At 41.2% G+C, this 27078-nt stretch overlaps 2 protein-coding genes across 3 annotated transcripts; one reads left to right on the top strand and one right to left on the bottom strand.

Moving 5' to 3' along the window:
* Positions 1 to 282: 282 nt before the first annotated feature.
* LOC119726707 (WD repeat-containing protein 82-like) lies at positions 283 to 14741 on the bottom strand. Of its 2 annotated transcripts, XR_005270853.1 has the most exons (9): positions 14367 to 14741; positions 11796 to 11960; positions 10396 to 10495; positions 9092 to 9208; positions 5938 to 6093; positions 5115 to 5184; positions 4215 to 4360; positions 3117 to 3286; positions 283 to 2968 (listed from the first exon to the last, which is right to left on the bottom strand). XR_005270853.1 is itself a non-coding variant. In XM_038198511.1 (8 exons), exons 1-8 carry the CDS (start codon positions 14528 to 14530, stop codon positions 3257 to 3259), a joined length of 948 nt encoding a protein of 315 aa, XP_038054439.1. In that variant the 5' UTR covers positions 14531 to 14741; the 3' UTR covers positions 283 to 3256. The 2 variants fall into 2 exon arrangements, 1 of the variants encoding a protein (XP_038054439.1); XM_038198511.1 differs by having other exon boundaries at positions 283 to 3286.
* A 124-nt stretch (positions 14742 to 14865) lies between these two features.
* On the top strand, positions 14866 to 22689 carry LOC119726706 (glycerate kinase-like). Its single transcript, XM_038198510.1, has 7 exons — positions 14866 to 14970; positions 16156 to 16407; positions 16966 to 17112; positions 18316 to 18464; positions 18907 to 19058; positions 20054 to 20229; positions 21309 to 22689. The coding sequence occupies exons 2-7, from the start codon at positions 16285 to 16287 to the stop codon at positions 22233 to 22235; spliced, it is 1674 nt and encodes a 557-aa protein (XP_038054438.1). The 5' UTR covers positions 14866 to 14970; positions 16156 to 16284; the 3' UTR covers positions 22236 to 22689.
* Positions 22690 to 27078: the final 4389 nt, after the last annotated feature.

Genomic DNA, 27078 nt, shown 5'->3' with positions numbered 1-27078 from the left:
GATGATCTGGCAATATTTAAGACCTACCATATTGTAAAAAAAAAAATCAAAAAAACTTGGGCCAACCAAAAAAATGGATTGAAATTTACATTACAAAATTTTGAGTCCAGGGTTTTGTCTATGTTTTTTTTGTTCCAGTTTACTTCCCTGCGATGTTTTCTCTGGTTTTCCTTTTGTGTTTTTCTTACAAGGTAACGTGGGACAGTTGTTTTACTAATTAATGTAATTAATGAAGCTACAGATCAAGTGGTCTACAACGAATTCGGACACATCATCACAAACTCTCTTCTCAGGTTTCAATGTCTTTATTTTACAAAAGTCACCAGACAAGACATTCTAAATACAAAAGAGACAGTGTATTTATTTACATGTAAAAAAATGTGGATTGGATTGCATTTCAATGAAAAAAAAAAAAGTGATAATATTATTTTGTTACTTGCACCGAAAGACTAAAAAATAGAAATCCATGTCCTTTTTCCAATAACCTTCTGTATATAAGCGTGGGCGGCATTATTCATAATCAGCCGAGCCGATGAAAACATCTTTTCCTCAGCATGTGGGTTTATAATCGGTTGCTATGTGTTACCATTCAGCACTCCAGACTCGAGAACCATTGAGTTCTTGGGGCTAGATAAGCCAATCCCTGGAAGTCCGCGCCCGCCATTAAAGGTACAGTCCATCATTTGTAATTTGTGCATTATGTTCGTTTGAAGCAACAAAAATGCTCAAAATCTAAAGAAGGGTGCTTAAAAACTAACATGACGAAGTTTCAGCTCAGTTAATGCTGTATATTCTGAGAAAACAATATTCTAGGATCTCGATTTCAAATCGAAAGTTGCCGAGTCGTGTTTTTAATTGGACCTGAATTCAGCGTCCGAGACACGTTCTCACTGAGCCGATTGCAGGTACGCAATGTCGCGCACTGAACTGACGAATTATAACAACCGCGCGCACACATGTGCGTTGTAACTAACTTCGCCGAATAAAAAAAAAACAAAGTTGGAAAGGCCTTCTTTCATTGAATTCTTTAAAATGACAGCTTGCCAGAAAGACTAATTTCAGAGGGAGTGCAACCAAGTATGTTTTGCAACAATAATTACGTCAGTTACTTTTTGGATAGCTGCAAATGATGGACTGTAGCTTTAAGGGAAAGCAATTTACCTGTGAATGGCAGAGATGCAACAATAGGGCTTTGGTGTGGAAGCTGAAAAGCTCTTTTAAAAAAAATCTCCCAGAAAATTGTAATGGCAACAACAGAAATTGAATGGAGCCTGTTTTTCACTGTGATTATTCAATTGGAACTAATAGCGAAACACGAAATGTTACCAATGCATGCGGGTCTATAATACCTGTCCAATCAATATCTGATTCTAATATAATTTACATTTTGATAGTAAAAAGGGGGGGGGGGGGGGAGATATCTATCGATGATTTCTGTTACTTTGTCACTGATGCTCAGATAATATATCACATTCTATCACTAAAATACATCACGTCACAAAAACAAACGGCGACACCCCATGCCGATACAAAATACTTCCTGCCCCATCCCAAAAATTTAAGTAATAAAAAAAATACAAACCAATAAAAAGTGGCATCGTAACCCATTTGTCTTGCGTATGTAAACAGTCATACAATCAACAAACAGTCTTGGAAACATTTCAGAATGGAACACTTCATACGTAGAAATTAGAGGGAATGCAGGCATTTGGCATGGGGTGTCACAATCGAGCTCATTATATTCAACAGAGCATGGCCTCCTTTTTTTGTGCATACTGCCATCCTGTGCTTACTAAAACGGTTTCACTTTAGTTATCTCTAGACTACACTTTACATTATTTACATCACGCCTGACTTACTAACGACATCAACGCACGAGTACATCACCCATGTGTACATCACCAAGAGTAGTGGTCAAGTCCAGGAAGAAGGAACCGAGAATGAACAAGTTATTTCAATACAGCAGCTCAGATTGTGACTTGACTTGAGACTGGATGTCTTGTGACCGACTTGAGAGTGAGGACACGACAACTCGGACATCACCTCAGCTGAAGTAAGCAATTTTAACCGGTTCATTTAATACAGTTCAGTTCATGGATGGGGTTACAGTTGCCCAACAGAGAAAACTTTTCCGTTGCAAAGGCAGGTTGTTTGGTTCCAGAATTTCTTGACACATGCCTCGCATAACCTAAGGGTTGGTTCGTACTTAAATGCAGTTTTCGTGTCTAGTTTCACCACAAGAGTTATATTTTTTTTTTAACTAGAAAGCGCACTCGCTATACTACGCGCACGTGCCGAAATGGACGTGCGGCCGCCATTGTTTAGGGGAATAAAAACCTCAAGAGAGTAATAATCAGAACATGGCACGATTGTAAAGTACCAGGATGTGCCCACTTTCAGTTAACAGTGGCAGAAACCACCGGCAGTTTTGTTAATCCAATCTGCTTTTTTTAAACAATATTCATTGACTATTTATTTGGATGAGAATAAAGATCATTAGACATCAATGTTTGCCTTCATCTGAGCAACATCGTGATTCTGTGTGTGCACTCAGTCTCCGCATACAAGTACGTACGTACGTATGCACGCATGCACAGAGAGCTACATTTGGAAAGAATTCAAAAATTGTCCACCTAAAGAATGGCAGCTGCGCGTCCACGTCGGCACGTGTGCGTACAGCGAGTGCAATCTCTTGGTTAAATACAGTCGACTCTCATTAATACAAACTCAGTCAGACCTAGCCAAAATGTTTGTTATATCAGAATTTTGTATTAAGTGAAGTGCCGGTCCCATTTGTTGTGCACATAAAGCACAGCCGGGGCCAAGGGTCTATGTTTGTTATAACCAGAATTGGTATTAACAGTGTTTGTATTAACGAGAGTCAACTGTATAACTCTATGACTCTGCTTTGTCTGTACACCATTCTTTGTCTTGTCCAACATCGCGAGGTGTCATGCAATTGCTTTATGGAGTACCGAAGTGTGACGTCATTTAGAACCAGAAAGTGTAGAGCAAGCGAATGGAGTACGCGCGAGTGTTGGTTCACAGGCTGATTCACGCGCTAATGTCTTTTACATGCATTTTGTGCGCGTGACATATTCACTTCGGTACTCCATAGCTCTACCACCATAGCATTCAGGCTCTACATAGCAAGGACCACGGCACAGCTTTTTTCAACACACTTCGGTCAGTCAGCACACTGCAGCAATTGCTCTGTCTTGGACTACTACTGGGTCTCGGTCAGGCTCGGGTGTCTTCATTCATCTATGCTTGGTAACCAGAATGCCTGCAGAACAAATACACACAAAAACACATGTTCACCAAAAAGGCTTCCCAGATCCTGCAAAATCTACTACGGATGAGAAATACAGATTGCTCTTTGATTGGCCCTCAAATCTTCAAGATGTCAGCAAACAGTGAAGATCACTTGTTATTTATTAAGGGGATAATAGGGCAATGGAGCAGGGAAAGAATGTTGCAACCTGACACCACTTTGTTCTTAATATATCATCTCAATTAAGGTCAGTCATTGCAGAAATGTTGAAAAGACATGAATCTGGGACTGAGAAACATTTCCGATTTTGTTAGGAAATACTTCAAAATTGTCTTGACTCTCCATAACTACACAACTGCTGAAGTGGTGTCAGGATGCAACATTCTTTTCTGGAGCAGTTACAAACGTGTGGTTTAAAAAACTGGTTAGAACCAAGCCCCTAGCCGGTTTTACACATCACGTTTATAACTGCTCCATCACACTATTTTACCCATTCATAAAGTTGATAAACTTCGACAGGTTTTGTTCTACCATTTTACTCCGTGTCCGGGACTTTTCTATGGTGTGGGCAGCGCGTGCAGACACCTCTCCTTATATGGAGATCATTTCAATGGCTCTCAAGTTGGCGGAGCGCGCATTGCACTCAGGTGGCGCGGAGAGCACATGGTGGCACGGAGAGCACATGCTTGCGACTGGTTTTAAACATCGCTGTTTAATCACTGATCACTATTTTATCGGCGGTTCAAAACTAACCACGGGACGGGCTCGCAGCCAATAGGAATGGGTTAACTGTCTCAGGTAATTATGACTATTTTCTGGTAATCGGCCAGGACAGCCCGTGAAAGTCTTCTGACTTATTTCCAGCGGGGTCCCTTGGTAGTAGATGAGGCAGGAAATGTCTGTTTTAGTGTTTGGTTACGACAGTGGCCGGCATACATACCATGTGTTGTGCTGCCGTGGCCAGCATCATGAATTTGGGGTTGAATTGGACGCAGTGCATGGGTGATTCACAATGCTTGGATTCTAAGACGGCCGTCTTGGTGCCGTTCTCTGCATTCCACACGTGCACTTTGCCATCCTGCGATCCTGAGAATGAAAACAATAAGAAACTAGAGTTAATGTTAAATACAAATGCAAGTACACATCACATGCATGGGCACTGCATGTAGTCCACACGTCTGTATGCAGCAGAGTTGACTCGCCTGGCTACCATTATTATTTTTTTAAATTTTTTTTACTGTCCATACAAGCCTATGATAGTGACCACTGAGTGACCGTATTTAGCCAACCAGGACAAAGAATGGATGAGAGGCTTGTTATAAAGTCGTCCTGGCCAAAGCAGGATGTAGTCGAGTGAATCACAAGTCCTCCAGATCCAACTCAAACGGTGGCGTAGCCAGGACTTTCTTTCAGTGGGTATGGGGGGGGGGGCACCAGCTTATCACAGTGGGGGAGGGGAGGGTGGGGGGGGGGCCTTTCACAGTGGGGGAGGGGAGGGGGGAGGGGCTTGACCTCATTTGATGCTAGTGGTTGACAGTTTTCTTATCTCTTTATTCATATTAATATTTCATACAGTGAAAGGGTGAAGGGAATTAGCATCAAGTTAAAAACTTTTCTTCTACATTCCCCTTTTGGTGAATTTCCTGTAAAAGAGACAATTACTGGGCAAGTTGAAAATTTTGAAAAAATTTGTGTGTGGGGGGAAGATCCCCTGAGAGACACTGGGAATTCCAACAAGTTGTAACAAAGGCATTCCTTTTTTATTGTTCATCTACTGATACTTGTGACTGGACTCGAATACATCCCTGGGCCAAAGCATTCATTGATCTGAAGTTCTTACCTGACAGGACATACTTTGCATCTGGACTGAACGAAGACTCTAATAACAAACCCTTCTGATTGAGATGACCCTGTGAGGGCAAAATTAAGAAATCAATTAATAAATATAAAGGTCTGAAAGTCAATAACTTCTCAAGTCACTTTAAATAAAAAAGGGGAAGGGGGAAACAGTAACTACCTGCTGGCAAAAATAATGATTACTTAACCGTTTATGAAGCATCGTGTTGTTTCACAGTCTTCAGAAAAATTCATTATATGCCTTGCGATTTGCACTTAATGTGCATATTAATTCAGAAAATTTACTCACACATAGCGGTATTGATCAAACTACTTTGGCAGCAATTGCTTTCCAATGGTACAAATCAAAAGATTCTTCTTAGTCGCACTTAAGTGAAGATGTTGGGATTTTCCACCCTGCTTCTTCGACTTCTACAAGAACTGCTTCAGTCCTTCTGTTTTGAGGCGTGTGATCACACCCCCACGCCATCACACACCTAAAAGCTTCCTGAGAAGTGCGAATAATCGCACGCCTGAATCCCTCAGTACCGCACACCTCGGCATACATTTACGACATAATTTTACTTCATAATTTGTGAAAAATAAATTACGTCAGTGAAGAGAAAACGGCTTTATTATAAACCAAGATGAATATATTATGAAATAATATCCCAACTTGGACCATAGAATCACACACCTAGAAAAATCACTCACCTAGAAAATCACACGCCTAGAAAAATCACACGCCTAAAAAAATCCAGGTGTGCTTTTTTCCACACACCTGTGATTTTCAAATCAGAAGGACTGTCAGCTTGAAGCTCACTCACCATGAAGGTCTGCTTGGGTTGTCCGCTGAACGCATCCACCAACCGGATGACCGCGCCGTTGGTGGATATAAGGATCAACTTGCCGTCGGCGCTGAACTTGAGCGACGTCCAGTCGCAGTCGCGGTCCTGCTGTAGTCTGAAGGTTGTAAACGGACCCTGAATGGAGAATACAGAGACGAAACATGAGAGAAACAACAGGAACAGCTCTGCGGTCGTCACTTTTTGACGTGCTTGCATCCCCTTGTCTCCACTGACCAAAATACACAGTCCCTTTTGGAAGTTCTCGACAAATTTACATTTAGAGGTTGTGGGTGAAATCAATCCCCAACAGGCACAACTGTTAAAAACATTGATCTTTGAGCTGCAGGCAAAAATCGATAATGCCAAAGGGCAAATTTTTTGAGCAAAAAAGGAAATGGACAATAGACAAATTCAAAGACCGGTATGGGCAATTCTAGCCTTATGAGAGGAAGTGCAATGTTTGTGACAAATCCAATTAACCATAACATCTTGTTAACCCTAACTTTTCCAAATCCTCCATAATCCTCTTTGCAAACTGGGGGATTTTACAGGCTACATGGCAAAAATGTGTGGCTGATTTTGGAGGATGCACTGGATCAAGGTCTTGGGCTGGACCTTGTGTTGTTTATGCTCAGCTATTGCATGAATTTGAAATCCTCCGCACTGCTCCAGGATGTCACTGGCTCTGCCTCAGCATATTGACAGTGATTGCTGGAGGATTTTGCAGGATTGAGGCAGTGGTCACCCCTCCAAGGACCACATTCAAGAAATTACGGAGGATTTGGGAGGATGGAGGCTGTATGCTCTTTTTACATGGAGGCAGTTGGAGGATTTTGCAGGATTGAGGTTGCATCCTAGGGTTAATGATTCAGACGTATAGGCCTAAGATTTGAAAAAAAATAATATATTTTCAGGTTTATTCACTGAGCTCTTGAAAGCTCTGTCACGGACATTACATAACACTGGAATTGGCCACATAACCATCTTTACCCTAAAAGTGATAGATGTTTGTTTTACCCCTCACAACAGGGAGAGCAGATTTTTTAAGACTTGTGTCAAAATGTGCAACAAATTTCAGCAGAAAAACTCTCACAGAAAACAAAACAATGTGTGGCAGTGATGTGCATAAAAGAGAAAGACGGATTCCGCCTCATCCCTTTATAAATATCAACCTGTACTCTCCCCCCCCCAAAAAAAATCATATACCCTCCTATGCAAACATACATTTTGTGTCAAGTAGTCATTTCAGTCCAAATCAATCAATCAAGTGACTGTTTTCAACAGGTACGAATTCCCAGCCTACATGTACATAACGCAAGATTGACTGGCTGGGACTGTTTAAGTAACTTGATACAGCTATGCTTTGACTCCCGTTGAGTGATAAAACAGCTGGGACCACAACTCGCCTGCTTTGTCTGTTGACCCCGTTTGACAAGTCACAGTGCCTGCTTGACATATGCTCTGACAGCCGGCGACTATAAGTCTTTGTTATAAGTATAGCAGGGGAAGTGAAAGTGAAACTGGTCTGAGACTGTTTAAATAGCAGGAGGGTTAAAAAAAATCCCCATTTTTTTTTTAGAAAACTGTGACATTTAACCTTCCATCAAAGAGAAACATCATTCATAGTGTACAATGCTGGCCTTATGTTTCACCCCCAGAAAGTACAGGAAATGAAGAAAAGAAAACGGAAGTGAAAGTCATTTTTCCTTTCTTTTCTGAAGGAAGTAGGCCTAATACATGTTACTATGTTAGTATGGAGAGAAGTGATATCATGAAAATCTGCAGCAAATTTCTTATTCATGTGCTTGAAAGCACAACAACAGTCACTGAGCACAGACCACTGTTAGAGCCACATTTGCTTTTCATGCATTTTGTTAGTTTCCGATAATAAAACCACTCAAAATCCCAAGATGAATGTTCAAAATGAAGCTCAGTGGCTATTACATGTTTTGAGAAAGCAGTTAAAAAACATGCACAACCTTTTGATCAGAAAACACTATTTCGTCAATGGAACTCTTTACTGTATATCCAAAAATTCAGACCATTGACTGAACGTTGTATCACCTACATTTCTTGATTCTTCTAAATGACAGCAAGCCAGACAGAATAATTTCAGGGGGTGTTTAGATACCAGTATGATCTTCAATCCAAGTATGCTTCTTTATAATAATTCAATAGGGTACTTTTGGGATAAATTCAAATGATTCTGTATGCCTTTAACCAGAGCGTGCCTTGGTTGATTCTTCTCCTAAATACTCCGCGTGGGAGTTTAAACAGGCCAGAAACACCAGGGCAAACCCTTTCTCTTAGGGATAAGTGTTACTGGGTTCTTTTACGTGTGCATTACACAACACATGGGACCTACAGCTTTATGTCCCATCTGAAGAACGAAGCAATAATGGTTAAGTGCCTTGCTTAAGGGCACAAGTGTCCACAGGCTTCAAATTCCAGCAATTCACAAAGCAGCAAACGCATAACTGGATCAATGGAAAATGTCAACATATGTTGGTAGACATTGCTGAACTGTATTTATTTTGCACTAGTTTTTTTTCCTCATTTATGAGGCTACTGTGTGTGCACGTGTTCATATTTTCAAACTGTGGACGAAAAAAAACATGTACCAGAGAACAAAAGAGAACAATATCGTCCACGATTCCCAGCAATCGTCCGCGATTGGGGTTGTGTACTAAACCTATGGAAGTCTTTCTAAAAAGTACAAACAAAAGAGGGACATTACGACGTCCATGATCGACGGTGAACACACGTGTGCGTGTGTGTGTAATATTGCACACAAACAATAAAGGTTTATTAACTATAGGACAACACAGACAGGAAATCAACCGTGAAATTGAATAGTAGCCTCTGGGCACAAAGGCTTTGTGGCACCCTGTATTCTCAAATCTCCAGAATTCATTCTCAATATTCAACCCAAAAAAAATACAAAAAGACTATTCGGTATTAATGGTCATCCATAACACTGATTTTTTTATCAACCAACACTAAATAACTGTACCTAAAATTTGAGAGCCAAAACGGATGTTTATCACAGCTGAACGTTTTGTACAGTAGTGATCACTGTGGCTGCATTCTACTGTATCTGATAATGCAACAAGTCTGGAGTATGGACACGTACCTTGTCAAAGGATCTTAAGTCGTAAAGCTTGATGAGCTCTGAGTTGACGCCACATGCAAAGATGAGACCCTCCGGGTCAAATGAAGCAACAGGCCTCCCTTGTAAATGCATTAGACCCTGGGGGGGGGGGGGGGAGAATAATGAAGGTTTTCAAGAAAGAGGTGTCACAAAAAGTAAAGAAGTTGGTGCTTATAAATAAGGAAAATGTTTAGAGATTGCATTGGTGACTCAAGAAAGAAGCAAGTGTCGGAACAAAAAGTATTCTGAAGGAAAAAAAAGGGTTTTCTTTTAAACTGAAGTTGATGAATGCTGCATGGACTTCGCACAAAAGTACCCCCCTCAACGGTTCCTAAGAGAAAGTTGGGAAGGACCATTGGGAGGAACTCTTGAACGCATTTCCCATCCCACCTGATAATGATTGGGGTTTGTGCGTTTTCAGAATATAATTAGTCAAGCATACAGGATCTAGGGCAAACATGCCATATGTCTCCCCAACTGCAGCTCTGGTAAATAGTGACAAAGGGCCATCTGTTGATGCATGGAGTCTGTTAAAAGTACAAATGCAAAGAAAAGATCATTCATACTAAATGAGTATATGGTAGTCTCCCCACAATATGTTTCTTAGCACCGGTGGGAGTGGGTGTGCACTACAATGCAGTGTTTCACAGCAGTTTGATTTTGCTAGATTAACCCTAAATCCTGAAGCGTTTTAAACAGAAATCCTCCTTCCGCCGGGGTTGATTTTGAAACATCTTGGAGGGTTAGGTTTACAGATACTTGAATAAATTTTTTTTTTTTAAATGTTCAGGGAGGGCGGGAATAGGATTAATACTAGCTTTGTACAATGGTCGGAAAGACACATTTTTTATTCCTACTTATTATTATTATTATTATTATTATTTATTTCTTTAGCTATTCTCACAACATTATAAAGAAAGGCAAGGAACAGCAAAAGTACAAGTACCGTGGTCCGAGGACCTGCTGCACCGATAAAACAAGAGCTCTATTATAGATAACAAATAAATAAAAAGCTTTATAAAAAGCATATTAATACATAAAAAAGCAAGTACATTAAACATGCACTAAAACGTTCATAAGACAAGACACTGACAGAGAAAAAAACAATGAATTTAAACATGAACCCAAAAATTGAGGGAGATTATCGAGATTAAAAAACACATAAAATGACTAAACCGGGAATGGATGATTAAAAAGGCAAAAATACAAAACAATGAATGAATTAAAACATCAAAAAATAACTTGCATTCGACATCAGTTTTTTGGTGTTAGTCTGTAAGTTTTACCTGACAATTTGGTGACCTAAGATCCCACAATCTGACCGTCTTATCCAATGAACCCGACAGGAAACTATCATCAATCGGTGACATACTTAAACTGACGACTCTGAAAAGATGAAAAGTGGTTTTTTTTATGGCAGATGAGCTCTCTAGTAAGATTAGAATATTAAGATTGAACATTAAGATTGTTATAAACACGATAATTTATCAATCATAATTACATCTCTTTAGCCCTTGTACTGCCCCAAACCGCCCCACACTCTATGGTTTAATGAATTCACAGAGGAGTAATTATAATGTTATAAAATTTATTCCAAATGCTAAAGGATTATTACTTAAAAGACTTTGCACTTTTACTAAAGAGTTATTTTTAAACTCCAATCTCAATGGAGTGATTTGGAGGGTGCTCATTTTAATAATCTGAGGATTGGCTTAGTATTTCTGGATGTTCTGGCTGCTCAACTCGGTAGTAATGCTTATAAAGAGGCCTTTTCTGAAAGCAAGTAATGAGGCGTTTTGGAGGGTGTAATAGAGCAAGGGTAGTCCGAAAATGTGGGACTCTCAATACTCTGTATGAGAGTCCCAAAACTTAAGGTATTGAGAACATGCAAAACAAGAAAATAGACTGGCACCTGAAACCACCAGTCCAACGCTTCAGTTTTGCATCAATCAACCACGCCAAAAGAATTTAAGAAACATGTGGCATGAACTGGGAACTAGTCTCCATTTACTCCACATTTCTCCATAGTCAGCCACCAGACTAATGACACTAAATGAAGAGGTCAGTCTTTTCAAATAGTTGGACAATGGTTGGACATGTACAAGTCTAGTCTTTAGCCTCATTTTGAAATCACTTGCCTGCCCTCTCATGTGCAAAATATTGAAGAAAAGTCTCCTGTAAAAATTGAATCGAGTCTGCAAATTTGGTTGGTGAAATACTGAGGACCTTTTCTTTGCCCAATGGAATTTTTGGAGAAATTTGCTGGCTAAAGAGTGAGTAAAGTTGGCATGATTTAGTTTTGCACGTTCAGAGCACTCCAGAGCCCTGTCTGGAGCAAGGGTCCACAAACGAGACCATTTCCATCCTAACCCTGCCAGACGCAGCATGGTGCATCACGTGTAGAAGTCTGTGGGACCTTGCTGCATTGGCCATCAACACCAGTGCACAAACAGCCAATTCCGAAACCATGCGAGCTAGTCCCATTGAACAATGCCACAGTTGTATCCTGCTCCAGTTGGCAACCAGACTCTGAGGCACTTTGGCCTTAGGAATTTTGAACTGTTGGTCTTTTTTACACTGGGCAGGCTGGTCAAGTGTTGCATATTGTTGCACTGGGAAGGGTTTCTATGCCAACGATCCAGCCTGGAGAGTTTGGGTTAAAGAGTATGAGACATTTCAGACTTACTTTTTGGTGTGGCCGGAGAAATACCGGATGTACTTATTGTCATGCAGGGAGAGATATCGGATGTTGTCATCCATCTTATTAGAGGTATAGATGACCGTGTTGACTGCGTGGGTAAACCGGATCATATCCACACCATACTTCTTACTGTAGAGTGTTTTCTTTGGCCTGTGGAATTAAGGACACAGAGGTATATATCCTGAACATATCTGTCTGAAATATGCGTGAGAAAACAAAAAAAATGATTCAGACATCTATTCATCTCTTTCCTCCTTGAGACAGTAAAACAAGAAGTAAAATACAAACAAACAAACAAAACAACTTTGTGTGATCAATCTATGATGAAAACTTAGTCCAAACATTTGGCATGTTTGGGACTCAGTGCTGTGTAGGCGAGTCCCAAAACATGTATTGAATACATGCAATGTTCACTAGAAAATAGACTGGCACATGAAACAACCAGTATACCAGTCCAACACCCCTTCAGTACTGCATCAATCAACTGTGTCAAAAGAAACATCTGGTACAACGTACATAGTCACCATTCTACACATTCTCTCCATAGTCTGCTACCAGACTACTGAAGGGTCCATATTTTCAAAATATTGGATATGTTCCCGGCTAGTCTCAGGCTTCAAATTGAAATCACTTTGCATCGCTCTCAGGTGCAAAATGTTGAAGAAAGGTCTCCTTCAAAAATTGATGTGAGACCTCAAACTTGGCTGGTGAAATACTGAGGACCATGTCTTTGCCTCATGCAAGTTTTGGAGATATTTGTCGGCTAAAAGAGCGAGTAATGTTAGCCCGATTTTGTTTGTGTAGTTTTTTTTTGCACTCGAGGTCCCAGTCTGGTGAAAACCCTGAAACGGGTTTTCAACATAGATAGGTTGATCACACAAGATCAGGTAGATTGCTCAAACACATTCATGCTCTATTGTCCAATCATGATAGTTAAAGGGAATATACAACATTTGCAAACATCGAAAAATAAAACTACCAAGTTTTTGCGAAATACCTTAATAGGATGTTGGTAAATGACAGTCTAAAGCATCCTGTAAAATTATGGCACCTGGTATACTGTCATTTTCAAGAAAAGTGGTATTTTTGTATCAATTTCCAACGCTGATCGGCCGATCAGCGTTGGAAATAACTGGCTTTTTTTCAAATACTGGCCCCAATTGACCATTGCACTTGTTTGCAATCGATTACAAACCTATGAACGGGTACGAGCCAGCTAGACTGGTTCCCTGACCTTACAATGTATGTAAACTGCTCTGTTTCTTCTGATATGGAGTCAGGGAACCAGACTACAGGAAAATGATCGTTTTTCTTGGTTTTTATAGCATTTTCGAACCCAAAACCTCAAAAAAGTCAGTGTTACTATATTTGCTTTATATTTCCAACCCCCCAATTCCATCCATTTCTGAAAATTACAGCAAAAGCAAATGATGTATATTCCCTTTAAGCGCTGCAAGATTGGCCATTCAGGTTGTGAGATTAGAAGGTTGCACAAACTTTGCCCCTGCACGATCGACCCACGCTTGCACGATTGAACAGTGCTTCTGCAAACGATAGAGCGTGTATAAGCTCAATGCAATTGCTAGCCTTGGTCAAGGCGTTTGTCAATAGATGGTGTCCATAGTGGTATCTGGCTGCCAACAGCACTAGCTGCGCGCTATACACTGCCTGAAGTGCGAACAGCGACCTCACACGGCTACAATATGTAAATCAGTTGGTGAAGGGTGAATGCCTTCGGTTAACAGATTGCTCATCTTTTTCTTTATATTTTCGATGGAAATCCAGATGCCTTCTACTTCCAGTTCTAGAAGTATCTGAGCTGTATTCATGATTCGCAGTGGCTATCAATAAGGCAGCCATAATGTGATTTTCAACTGCTATCGATATGGAACCGTCTGGTTCCCTGACCTAATAGTATTCAACGTCAGGATCTTTGGCTGTTGGAACCTAGTCCGAGTGACTAGGACTCTATGGATCGTTTTTTTTTTTTTTAATTTGGACATGGTTGGGCGATAGTACTATCTCCCGACCATGTCCAAATGTTAAAAAAGGCGATCCGTAGAGTCCTACTCCTACTTACTCGGACTATTTGAAACCAGACTATCATTCAACCAAATGGTTCTCTGACTTTATTTCCCTTTTTAAAAAAAATCCTCCAAAGCCATGGATTACGAAAAAAATGAAATCATGAAATCTACTTAAATAAAAAGAAAGATTTGATTAAAAACATGAAAGTAATGAAAATGCTGCCGTATCGATAGCCACTTCGTAATCGTTAAAGATTATTTCCAAAAGATTTGCAATGACTGTTCATTGCATAAGACTGAGAAAAATCAGTACAATTGTAGCTAGGGGAAACTCCAACCCTTGTTTCAATATCAAGGGAACTTCAACAATACATGTACATGTCCAAAAATTGAATGCCAATAAATGAATAATTTTATAGTTCATTAGTTCAACTGCAGTGCATGTTAAATAAGCTTCCCTGCTGCACTACGAAGTTTAGACCACGACTTGCAACAAAATAGCATCCAATCCTTCCACACAAAGACATACTTTCCCTCCAAGCAGTCATAAATGACGATGGAATCATCTTCACTGCTCGATATCATCGTCTCTCCATTGTGCGAAAAGTCAATGCTGTTTATGCGTTCGGTGTTTTGATCCTTGTATAATTTTGCCACGCGAAAACTTCGCATCACCGAGTCCGAAAGCTTCATTTTCCCCCCTCTTGTAGACCCCGTCGACCACAAAGTTGCTACCTCAAGCTATCCTCGGTAAAGCACCTGCCTATTTACGGGTAAATACGTTGAAAAGATGATCCACATTCGTGCCAAATTTCCATTAAATTTGCTTATTGATCCTGCAGCAACTCCGCGTACATGTTGAGCACCAAACCTTTTCGGGTAAATGAAAATTTGTACCCATGTGTGTCAAAGAGCGCCCTCACAGGAAATACGTTTAGTCTGGTTCTAAAATGGAGATGGCCTGGATCCTAGACTTCGTTGCATTGTTCCCATCCACGTGTACATGTACTGTACATGTACGTGTACGCGTACGTCGTTAATTTACATTTTTACGAACATTTCACAGGTCGTACTCACCATGCCGATTCCTACATCATACATGTCATGTGTTTGTTTATTCCTCCATGGTTGAAGTAATAAGATCATAATGCCTGTTCTAGTTTAATAATGTAGCAGTCATCGATGGCACTGGCAGTGCCAGCCAGTAGTGAACAATAATAAATCGTTCCAAATTACTACAAAGTACAAGGCTATGATAGTATAGGGGGAGGGGCAGGAGGGTTTCACTTCATTAGGGCAGATAGCCTGAGGCAGCCGGCTACACATATTATTAAAAGAAAATAAGACATAAATGTTATTGTTCTGTGCCACTGCTGTGGCTGGCTGGGTGAGGTTACATTGCTGCATATTGATTAGTGCATGAACCATATAGTGGGGTGGGGATATGGTGGATATTCCATCATAAAATACAATTTGGCAAATGCATATTTGCATATCGTCGGACTCCCTGAAACGATGACGTCCTATTTTGCCGCGTTCGCATTCAATTTGCATTGGACAACGCGCGCACAATGCAAGCGTTACCTGCGCCAATTATGATGACTCGGGATAGAATATTTAGGCCCCCCCCCCCCCCTATTTAGTTTTGGAATGTGTTTTTGTTTTATTTTGGTAAAACTAGTTTAGGACACCTGTTTTTTACAAGTTTTGCTCGAAAATGACTTTTGCAAAGGAAAATATGTCAATTCTAAAATGACGGAAAAAAACGTTGCAACCTGACACCACTTCTGCGATTGTTTACAAAGTCTTTGGAGAGTCAAGAAAATGTTCGAAGTATTTCCTAACAAAATTGGAATTATTTTTTCAGTCCCAGTTCATGTCTTATCATCATTTTTGCAATGAATGACCTTATGGAGATGATATATAAAGAAGAAAGTGGCGTCAGGTTGCAACATTTTTTTCCCAACTGACTTTTGAAGCCTCAAGCAGTCTTTTGTTTTGTTCAGATTACATAACTCTAAATTTGTTGAACTCTGATATGTTGAACTCTAATCAAGGTTAACAGATGTGTCACTTTGGTAAAATTTGTGGAAACCCTGGTTCTTTGGCAGTTGGGAACCTGGTCACAAATAATTATATTTCATATTTATATATTACTATATTACATATAAATTAAAATGTCACTTCGCTAAACCATGGAGGGGCCTTCCTCCATGGCTAAACTGAACATAAGGAGGAGCGAATTTAATCGGAGTTAACAGAAGTGTAATGTGCAGCTGCTTTTTCTGAAAACAAACTTCTTCTTTTTTCAAAAACAGGTACACTATCTGCCAAACAGTAAAACAAAGTTTCTGATGCTGAGGACAGAGGCATCCCCTTGCCCCGTTCGATGTTCCTTCCTCCATGGATGGACAAAGCATTTCAAGAGGACCTACGTTGGGGAATAAATGGCAACCCTGCGTTTCATCTCAGGAATCCATCTTAGAAGGACAGCACTGAACGATTTGTTCTCGTACCGAAACATGACTTCCATGTCACGGAATCTCAGCACAAGCAACAAACTAAACATGGTAAAGTAACTAACCTGGGGACTTGCATCCCTAGGCTAACCCACTCATTCTTACAAATTCTACCAAGAGGTTTTGGAAGATTTCATAGGTTTGAGGAAGGTAGTACAAAATGTTATTTGTTTTATCTTTTTTGTATAATTAAGTTTGTTTTGTTTTCTGGGTTTTTTTTTTATTTGAGTGTTTATGCTTCAGTGTTTTCCCTTTATGTGTTATGTTGTAATTTTATAATGTCGTTTGGGTCGAATAAATAATACAAATATTAAAATAAAAAGGGTAAAACAAAAAAAATCAATTTGAATAAGTAGGCCTAAAATAAATAAAAGAGCAACATAAAATTATTTGAAATAATTCTTAACCCCCCCCCCAAAAAAGAAGGATAAAACAGAAATAATGAGTTAAAAAAATATGATTTGAGAACAAGTCTTACTCTGTTGTCAAATTGTAATTGCTTTGATTGAGTCGAACTAGAACTTAGAAGAGTGGGAGTTTTGTTTTTAGCATTAAATATCATTTACCAAAGTGTCTTATCAGAGTTGCTTCCTGGTTTTCTTTCCCTAGGATACCAGTAGGCCTACAGACAAACTGAAGCAAGATGCAAAAAGCATCTTTGCTGCCGGTGTGGATGCTGTGTTGCCTCATCGCATGGTTGCCAAGGCCCTCTGTTACCATGGCAACTGCCTGACCGTCAGCGGGAAACAGTATAAGGTAATATCGACATAAATGTTACAAAACGTAAAATCAAAATCTGCGTGATTTCAAAGTGCATTGGTTTCTAAACCACTTGATGATGGGATTTTTATTTTGGCCGAAAAACACCATTTTTTTAAAACACAAAATATATCAGCAAAATTATAAAATTAAGTCAAACACCACAAATACTGACACTTGAGAGTGACTTCTACAATATTTGTACGATACTTCTCACCGTAACTTCATATTTTGCAACACCCCGAGGCCCCGCCATGGAGCGATGTATGCTGCAACAACAGGCCGTGTACAGGCCAAGTTTAAGTTCAACACACGGTGTGTACAAAACTAATGGGAACCACTGACATGTACACACGTCCACCTCCAGAGACTCGCGAAAAGCTTGATGGTTTAATCCATCACCCGCCCCTGTGAATATGCATTGTTAGGGCTGTCCAATTTTGTTTAATTTAGTATTCGATTATTCGAAACTGCCCTTGACCGAATATTTGAAATCTGCAAATACCATCTCAGCTCCCTGGGGAGTATACAGCTTGATGCTGCCATTTCGGCGCAAAGCAGCTAAAATCAACCACAATAACCATCTAGCTCTGCCCTCACAGGTACCCAATTTACTCCTGGGTGGGGAGAAGCAATGAGTGACTAAGTGTCTTGCCCAAGGGCACACGCACCATAGCCCCAGGCTGGACTCGAACCCACAACCAGCAGAATTATCAACTTGACCACGAATTCAATGCTCCAGACCACGAGGCCACAGCACTCCACGCGTATGGTCACCATTCTGTGCTAACAGCGCCAACAGAAAAATTCTGTGCTAATCCTGTAAGCAATGAATCCTTAGTTACGGGATGCACGCATGCTCTCAAGCCAAAATTCCTTGCTAACCTGTGAAATATGCTAACCGTAAGCGTGTAATTTTCTGCCACAATTAGTGGCGATATTTTGGCTAGTGGTAAGCACAGTCATGAAAACCAGCCAAGACAGTAAGCAGTTATTAGCAGCTTATTACTGCATACGGTATTTGATTATACAGCCGACTCTCGTTAATACAAACTCAGCCGGACCTAGCAAAAATGTTTGTTACATCGGAATTTTGGAGTGCCGTTCAAATGCACGTTGGGACAAAGACATTATGTTGAAGAATTTGTATTTACAGTGTTTGTATAATAACGAGAGTCGACTGTACTCATTTTTCTACAGGTTGACCACAATGTCTCAGTGGTAGGCTTTGGCAAAGCAGTCATTGGCATGGTGGGAGCTGTGGATGATATCCTTGGGGAACATGTCCAACGCGGCATTGCCAGTGTTCCCTTCGGTATACAAGATGCCCTCAGGAAGGCTGGCAGAAGGTATGTAGGGATTGTTCCCATTGACTTGACTTTCTAATTTATTAAAACACTGCAAGTGGATCCTTGCTTTATAGTTTTAAGAGTGGTGATTTTTCATGACGCGAAGTATGCACGACCTATTTTATTCCAAGTGTGCACAAACCTGTGGCATCTTCGCATGAGTGTCGGGCGTCCTCAGCAATGCACTGGAATATCCCTCCCTGTCTTCTCCTTGAACCTAGGAGTGTGCATCGGAACCCGGTACCTGGATACCCGAGTACACGACCGCTAATGTCAGAAACCGGTTCCAGATTATGGGATCGGGTACCCGTAACCAACTTTTAACATTACTTAGTAACTTCTCATCAGACGATGAAAAAGAAACGATTTGAATGGGTCTTGCGAGGGACCTGTAATGGATTCACTAATAACACAGCAAGTGTATGTGTTACCTCTTTTCCAGTTATCTACTACCCTCCGATGCTTCCAAAGTTTCCATCCTGGAGGGAGCCAAGAACAACCTTCCAGATGAAGACTCCCAGAGAGCAGCCGAGAGGATCACAGAGCTGACCCAGGGGCTAGGGGAGGGGGACGTACTGATTGTCCTGGTCTCAGGTGAGGGGTCAGGGGTCGGCTTATGGGTTGGTTGGGTGAGCAGCCAAGAGGATCACAGAGCTGACCCAGGGGCTAGGGGAGGGGACTTACTGATTGCCCTGGTCTCAGGTGAGGGGTCAGGGGTCGGCTTATGGGGTGGTTGGGTGAGCAGCCAAGAGGATCACAGAGCTGACCCAGGGGCTAGGGGAGGGGGACTTACTAATTGTCCTGGTCTCAGGTGAGGGGTCAGGGGTCAGCTTATGGGATGGTTGGGTGAGCAGCCAAGAGGATCACAGAGCTGACCCAGGGGCTAGGGGAGGGGACTTACTGATTGTCCTGGTCTCAGGTGAGGGGTCAGGGGTCGGCTTATGGGGTGGTTGGGTGAGCAGCCAAGAGGATCACAGAGCTGACCCAGGGGCTAGGGAAGGGGGACTTACTAATTGTCCTGAACCCGATTTCATGAAACTCATCGTAACTTATGACGCATCGCAGCACTGCGACCCGTCGTAACCCTATGATGCGTCGCAGCTGCGACGCGTCCTGCGGTCCATTTCACAAAACACGTCGTAAGTGCGACGTGTCGTAGGTGTATTTATAGCACAACTCGGTGACTGTTTTATGTATTTAGTCAGCGTACTGTAAATACTCGTCTGATATTCAACAAAGAGTCGTCGGATCTCAGCTCGAAATGTGTTAAAACGTAAAACAAAATGGCGGTCATGCGATGCAATTTTGCCTTTTCCCCCTGTTTTGGGTATCTGCAATTTTCTGGGGGGAAAAATGGATTTTATTTTAGGTTACTTGTGCACACTTTCCTAGTAGACTGATTTCCAGTCACTAAACTATCGAACCCGATAAAAGAGTGAGAAACAGTGTACCATGCTAAACTGTATTATTGTCGAGCTGCAAAAAAACGGATTTCTGGAAAAAACGGAGAAATCACATCCCTGAAAATAGGAAATTTGGATAGCAATAACTCCATAATTAAAATTGGACCGATATTTCCATTCATACAGGTGGAGGTTCGGCCCTTCTCCCTGCACCCACTCCGCCAATCGCCCTACAGGACATATACGAGGTGTCAAGGACTCTGGCCAGACATGGGTCCACTATCGCCGAGCTGAACACCGTTAGGAAACACCTGTCGCTGCTGAAAGGCGGCGGGCTGGCTAAGCTTGCCTATCCTGCACAGGTGGGCAGCTGTGTTGTTGTCTGGTCTATCTGTCACAAGTCCTTCTGCCTCATATCGAGTCTCAAGCTTGACAAAAGCATTACTATGTTATTGTTCATCCCCTGTTACTTGTTACTTGACTTGTAATTTACTTTTGATGGGACCCATTTGGACTCCAGAGAAACACTTTAAGCCATAGTATCCTACTGGCTACGGAATATGGCCAGTCTCTTTGTGATTTCACGCAATAAAAAGACTCTGTTGTCAATTTGAGGGAATTTAATACCCAAATGTATTGCTTTGTGACTGGTTTCAGTTTCAACTTTGTCTCATTCAGAAACCTTGAAATACATCAAAGCCAATGGAAATGATTCTCCCATATTATAAACTTGGACATTTCTGAAGCAGAAAACGGACTTGGGTTGAGCTGAAATTGCCCCCCCCCCCCCCCTGCAGACAGAGGCCAAAAATCATGAAGCTGGGACAAGAACCAGAGACAAAGGCACTGCTTGGTGAACTCCCCTAGTAGCCTTCTTGCTGTATAAGGATTGTCAAAGCCGTCGGGATCTGTTAGTCTGTTAGTTATAGGCAACCTCCATTGACAGTGAATGTCTTCTGGGAAAGAGTATAGTATCCAGATGCCATTTCTTTGGTTGTGTACAAAGTCTATGGAGAGTCCAGTACATTTTCAAAGTATTTTCCAAGAAAATTGGAAATGTTTCTCAGTCCCAGATTTATGTCTTTTCAACATTTTTGCAACGACTGACCTCCATTGAGATAATGTAAAAAGTGGCGTCAAGATGCAACATTCTTTCCATCTTCTGAATGGGCTTAATTAGTTTGTGTCATCATCATCAATTTACAAAAAGCTAAAAAATAATTGAGAAAGCTTGAGTATCCTCGAGTCACCATAATCGGCACAGGTAACGCTTGCAAATTGAATGCGAGTGCGTCAAAGTAGGACCAAGTCCTTTTAGGGGGTCTGAAGATATAATTTTCCATTGTTCAACCATTGTAACTGCAAAAAACACATTTGTAATACACTATGCTTCGCTTATAATTCAAGTGCAAAACAACCTTGCTTTTATTTTTATATCCAGGTGATCAGTCTTATCTTGTCTGACATCATCGGTAACCAGCTAGACATGATTGCCAGCGGGCCCACCATACGAGACGACACCACGCCGCAAGATTGCCTGGATATCATTTCACATCTCGGAGCAACGGACTCCGTCCCCACATCAGCCCTCAACTTCTTCCAAGAGAAGGTTGACACGGAGACAGCCAATGAGACTACAGAACCCACGGCATGTGACCATGTGCTGAATGTTTGCATCGGACACAACCAAATGGCCGCGGAGCAGGCCAAAAAGCATGCAGAGGACTTGGGCTATGCGGCCGTGTTGCTCTCGACTGAGCTGTCTGGCGAAGCTCGAAAAGTAGGGGAGTTGTTTGTTGTCATCGCAGCTTATGCCTGTGAATTGTACAATGCCAGGCAAAGTACTTGCGAAGACCATAATGCATCAAAGCTTGGGCAAGATTTAGTCACGCTGCATGGGCTTAAAGTACAAACTCTTGAAGAAATTAGAACGGTTGTAGGCACCGCATACGAGAACAAAGCCCCAATTTGTTTGATTGGTGCCGGTGAAACCACGGTGACTGTGACAGGCAAAGGCAAGGGCGGAAGGAATCAAGAGATGTCATTGGCTGCCGCCATGGCAATGAAAACTCAATCAGATCTCAACAGATTCCTTCACGGTGGCTATCATGTTGTGTTCCTGAGTGCAGGAACCGATGGGCAAGATGGGCCGACCGATGCCGCCGGCGCATTGGCCCACCCAAGTCAGGTGACTCTGGCCAGCCAATCAGGAATCGATGCCGAGTCTTTCCTTCGGAATAACAACTCCTATTCTTTCTACAGTCGACTGAATGATGGGACGGATTTGCTAAAAACTGGTCTGACGGGAACAAATGTGATGGATATCCAAGTGCTGCTCGTGCTCCCTCCTGACCAAATTAAAAAATAGGTAACATATTTTTCACGTACATCATGAAGTAACAGATATGATTGTTTGACACACCAAAAAGTGAGAGATTGTCTACGGACTTGGTGCATAGGAGAAGTTACTTCATGTTGCAGCAACTATCCATGATAAGTCTCGCTGTGGTGCAACAATAAATTTGGAAATTGCTTCTTTGTAAATCCTCATTACACTCTTCAGTCAATGGTTAATTCAGTGAGGCACACGGATGTTCAGAAGGTGGCAGCTGTGTGCACAGATGCGTCACTTTGTCAAACAATGACGATATATTGAGGCAAATTTTTTTTGAATCTCTCGTCAAAAGAAATGCAAATGAAAAGGACTGTTCATCTTACCACAACACTGTGACAGAATGGTAAGTGAAACATTGAATGGAAAGTTTGCGGTAACGCGATGTGAATGATATCTCTTTTGAGTTGTGTGGTTCTGAGAAGAACCAGTTGTTTTAACTCGACATTTCAAACTGTGTGCCAGTGATGTAGTGCCTTGATGCTGGGCCTTGGCCTTAAGGCTGCCTTAAGGCTGGATTTTAGGGCCTTGGCCTTGGCCTCGAGGCTTGAGGGCAAAAGCCTTGGCCTTGGCCTTGGCCTTGAGGGTTCAGGGCCTTGCAATTTTGAGTCAAGGCTCTTCAAGGCCCATAGATTTTTGCATTTTCCAGATAAATCTGTTCGAAATTTTGCTGTTACCATTTTAATCGTATTACCATGGAGGAGGGAAGCACCCTATAGATTTGTGTGTTGGGCACACTTCCACTTTTGTAGCATCATATTTTGTTACCATTGTAGTAGATTTGCTGCAAAAATATTCCGTACACTTGTGGGGCTAATGAGATGATCACTTTAATTGCAAATAATAATAATAATAGAGAACATTTATATAGCGCCAAAATCCGTCTAAAAAATACGCTCAAGTCGCATATAACTATGGAGTAGATCTGATTGGTTGTATATATGTCTCCCTGATAAGTGCTAAAGATTTGCATGTATCTGTTTTAGATAATGCTGATATTTCTGACCATGTTGGGCCAGCAAATAAAAAAATTCCCAAATCAGATTCTTGGATCCCCCTTTTGATACACTTGGGAGAATTGTGTGTCAATATAGAAGTAAATCATTATTTTGTCTAGTTAAACCATATTGAAGACCTGAACTTATACTTTAATACATACAGTGCAGTCATAAAACGGTGTAGGCCTATGCGAGCATGTTGATTGCAGTTAAAGAAATGTTGTTCTTCGTAACGAGCAATTCGTGATGATAAGGGCAGATCCAGTGGGCCAAAAGGGGCCATGCCCCCCCCCCCCCAAAAAAAACCGAAACCGTTTTTTTTAATGTGACGTCGTAATAAAGGCAGGCAATGAGTACACCACCATCTTTTCCTAAAAAAAACATCGGTAAAAATGGTCAGAAATTGCCTCAAATCGCACCACAGAGCATATCTCGAATCCAAATTTTTTTCGAGGCCCTTAAGCGGGCCCCGAAGCACAAGCCGTAAATTTTTTTACCCACTTTTTTTGGGGGGGACCAACATTTCTTTGCCCCCCCCCCAAATTGTGTTCTGGATCCGCCCTTGCGTGATGACGTGTCACTCATGTGACTATAATTAGTTCTATATCAGTGGTCATTTCATAAAACAGGGCCTTGGCCTTGGCCTTGGCCTTGAGGGTTAAGCCTTGGCCTTGGCCTCGAGGCTTGATGGTCAAAGCCTTGGCCTTAGCCTTGGCCTTGAGGGTCAAAGCCTTGGCCTTGGCCTTGAGGGTCAAAGCCTTTGCTCCAACACTGCTGTGTGCTCTGTTCGTCATCAGGAGACAGTGAAACATTTCAATGTTTAAAAAGGTCCAATTTCACACAGTAATATACATTGTAAATGGTTTACTTCAAAGGTGAAAGTTAATTTATTTCAGCAAGTACTTTTGAAACTATGTATTGTATTAATAAGGGAATTAATATGTGCTTGTCCGCTTCGATACAAGTACTTTTAAAGCTGGCTAGGGGCCTGGCTGCTTTCGGCTTGTACCATTATCTGCGTCCAGACCCCTAGCAGGTTTTAAACGTACATTGTACTTGTTTATAACCGGCAAAGCACAAAATTATCCCCATGAATAAATACCTTTCGGTCAGAAAGTCAAAGCAAGTCCAAACTTCACAAATTTCCAACGATTTTGTTCAACAATTTTACTTCCTGTTTTGTGAACACCCCTCTGGCCATGTCTATGGTATGTGCCTAGTGCTAAAACTCTCCTCTCGACCAATAGGAATCTCTTTATAAATTCGAGAACAAAATCGGCTTTCAAAGTCGTAAATTATTTACATGTCAACTGAAATCAAGTTTATTGGATTATTCCAAGAATAAATTATTTATAAATAATAAATTATGAGACATCTATTTTTTTTCCCAAATCACTTTTATACACACTAAAGGTTTTTTTGTCAATGACAAATTTGTTGTACATTTCTAATTAATAAAATAATAGAATATATGCCAAGCGATTTGGTTTTATTGTTCAAGTTTGTAACTTAAGATGTATTCTTTATTATAAAGGGTTATCACTGATCCATGTGACCCAGCCTACATATCCGAATCACTGATCTCTATATAAAGACTGGATAGCGGATATGCGTACAACATTCACACAGTAGACTTTGCATATTGACCAATTCGCCCTCGGTCTCACGAAGATGGCCGCGTATAATACGAATGTTCTACGCGTAAATACGCGCGCGTTGCATCAACAGTTGACGCGCATTTTGGTCACGTACACATATTATGATGTTCTAAAAGGGACACATTTCCGTAGTGATTATTATTTCAAAACGCCGAAAAAGTGATATTTGCGGCATTTTAGTAACCACGACGTTAGAAAAACTGTAGTTAACCTTGGTCAGTGGTGGTGGTCAAAATATAAGTCAAGTGAACCGCGACGTTACAAAAGAAATCATGCTGTCTATAAAGACGGCAACTTGTCCTTTGTAGATCACATGCCGGTCTCACCAATATGGCGTCAAATTCATTCATTGTGCGGCCCTTTATTAGCTATCCAGTCTTTATATAGAGATTAGTGATCCGAATACAGGCAAGTCAGTGTCGCCATTGCAGTAGGCAAAGATAGTGCTGCGCGCAGTAGGTAGTAGGCAAGCCTTCAAATCTGTGAGGGATGGCAAAAACGGGGAGAAGAAAAACACAGACCCAACACCCAGTGCTGGGTCAGCACGATTATGACAACCGTACATGGCACAGGTAGTGACCATTATACCATTGGATAAGGAAATTTGTGGTTACTTTACGTGAAAATAAGCCCTACTGTCTAGTTTACAGTGTACGGCATGGTTGCTAACCCAATGCTTGCCTACTGCAATGGCAGCCAATCAAAGGGAAACCGGATGGTCACATGGTACTTTGACCTCATATGATCGGAACCTATTTAACAAGAATCCCAGAAGAACACAACCTCGTTGAGCATTTTGCAAAAAACGGCAAAATCTGGTTTTTTCCTCTATTCAAGAGGGCGTATTTTGGTAAAACAACTCTGGATCTTGAATATTTGTTGGCAAGCCAGACAACCGACCTCATGTGTTGCAGGCTCTCAGAGGGCATTCTTTGGTACTATAATTTAGTAAAAATGAATACACAAAAAGGTTTATTCATGCATGACCAATGATAAGAAATAAACGCCTACTAACTCTGCCTTAAAGGTAATATACAACATTTGCTTTTGCTGTAGGTTTCAGAAACGGATGGATTTGGGGGTTAGTTTGTTATAGCAAATATTGTCACAGTCCTGATTTGAGGCGTGCGATCGCACCCCCACGCCATCGCACGCCTAAAAGCTTCCCGAGAAGTGTGAATAATTGCACGCCTGAATTTCCCTAGACCACAGAATCACACACCTAGAAAATCAGACAACTAGAAAAACCACACGCCTGGAAGAATCCAGGTGTGCCTTTTTCCACACGCCTGTGATTTTCAAATCAGAAGGACTGTTGTCACACTGACCTGAATTTTGTGTTCATAGATGCTTGAAAAACCAAGAAAAAAAGTGGTGTTTTTGTAGTCTGGCTCCCTGAACCTACATCAGACGAAACGGAGCAATTTATAGACATCGGGCAACTGTCAGGTCAGGGAACCAGACTAGCTGGCTTGCACCCGTTCAAGGACGTGTAACTAATTGCAAACAGAATGTGGACTAACTAAATTTGGTAGAATGGGTGTAGTATTTGAAAAAAAATATTTTCCAACGATGGTCGGCCGACAATCGTTGGAAACTGATACAAAAATTTCACTTTTCTCTAAAATGACAGCACACCAGGTGCCATGATTTCACAGGATACTTGAGACTACTATTCACTTACAGTCAAGTATTAAAGGTATTTCATGATATTTTCTTTTTTGATGTTCGCAAATGTTGAATATTTACCTTTAACGCACGAGGTCTGTTCCATCCATCCTGTGATAATGCAATAAGGGGACATCTTGGGGAAAGCAAACACCACTAAAAACATTTCTAGCAAACGCTTCTTGTTTTTAAGAAAACGACAAAGAAAACATTCAACCACCCTTTCCCTTTGTATTGTAAACCTGAGGCATTACTTTCATGATTTGGAAACGCCAACCTACCACCATGGCACAAGGTTCTCTCGCTTGCTTCAGGAAACCACTGCATCTGAATCAAAATGCCTGAGCTTGAACATCTGATGATCCAAGAATCAAGATTTTTGTCCCATTATTTTTATGGATGTACGCATCAATCCACTTTAACATGTTGCCCGGGAGGAATGCCATCTTGTGATCTGTGTATTTGGGGGGAAAGCAGAATTACTTTTTAAGTTTA

Source organism: Patiria miniata, unplaced genomic scaffold (genome assembly GCF_015706575.1).
Source record: "Patiria miniata isolate m_02_andy unplaced genomic scaffold, ASM1570657v1 HiC_scaffold_2, whole genome shotgun sequence".
Classification (NCBI taxonomy): domain Eukaryota; kingdom Metazoa; phylum Echinodermata; class Asteroidea; order Valvatida; family Asterinidae; genus Patiria; species Patiria miniata.
Note: the sequence above shows the minus strand (reverse complement) of the source record. Positions and strands in the feature narration are given on the sequence as shown.

Bases quoted from the DNA above. Each gene is read 5' to 3' on its own strand.
- LOC119726707 (XM_038198511.1), bottom strand. From the start codon at position 14,530: ATGAAGCTTTCGGACTCGGTGATGCGAAGTTTTCGCGTGGCAAAATTA. The intron at 10,496-11,795 runs GTAAGTCTGAAA...TCATCTTTTCAG, and splicing joins TTCTCCGGCCACACCAAAAA to AGTCGTCAGTTTAAGTATGT. The intron at 3,287-4,214 runs GTATGTATGCCG...TTTGTTCTGCAG, and splicing joins CCACGGCAGCACAACACATG to GCATTCTGGTTACCAAGCAT.
- LOC119726706 (XM_038198510.1), top strand. From the start codon at position 16,285: ATGGCAACCCTGCGTTTCATCTCAGGAATCCATCTTAGAAGGACAGCA. The intron at 16,408-16,965 runs GTAAAGTAACTA...TTCTTTCCCTAG, and splicing joins CAAGCAACAAACTAAACATG to GATACCAGTAGGCCTACAGA. The intron at 20,230-21,308 runs GTGGGCAGCTGT...TTTTATATCCAG, and splicing joins AGCTTGCCTATCCTGCACAG to GTGATCAGTCTTATCTTGTC.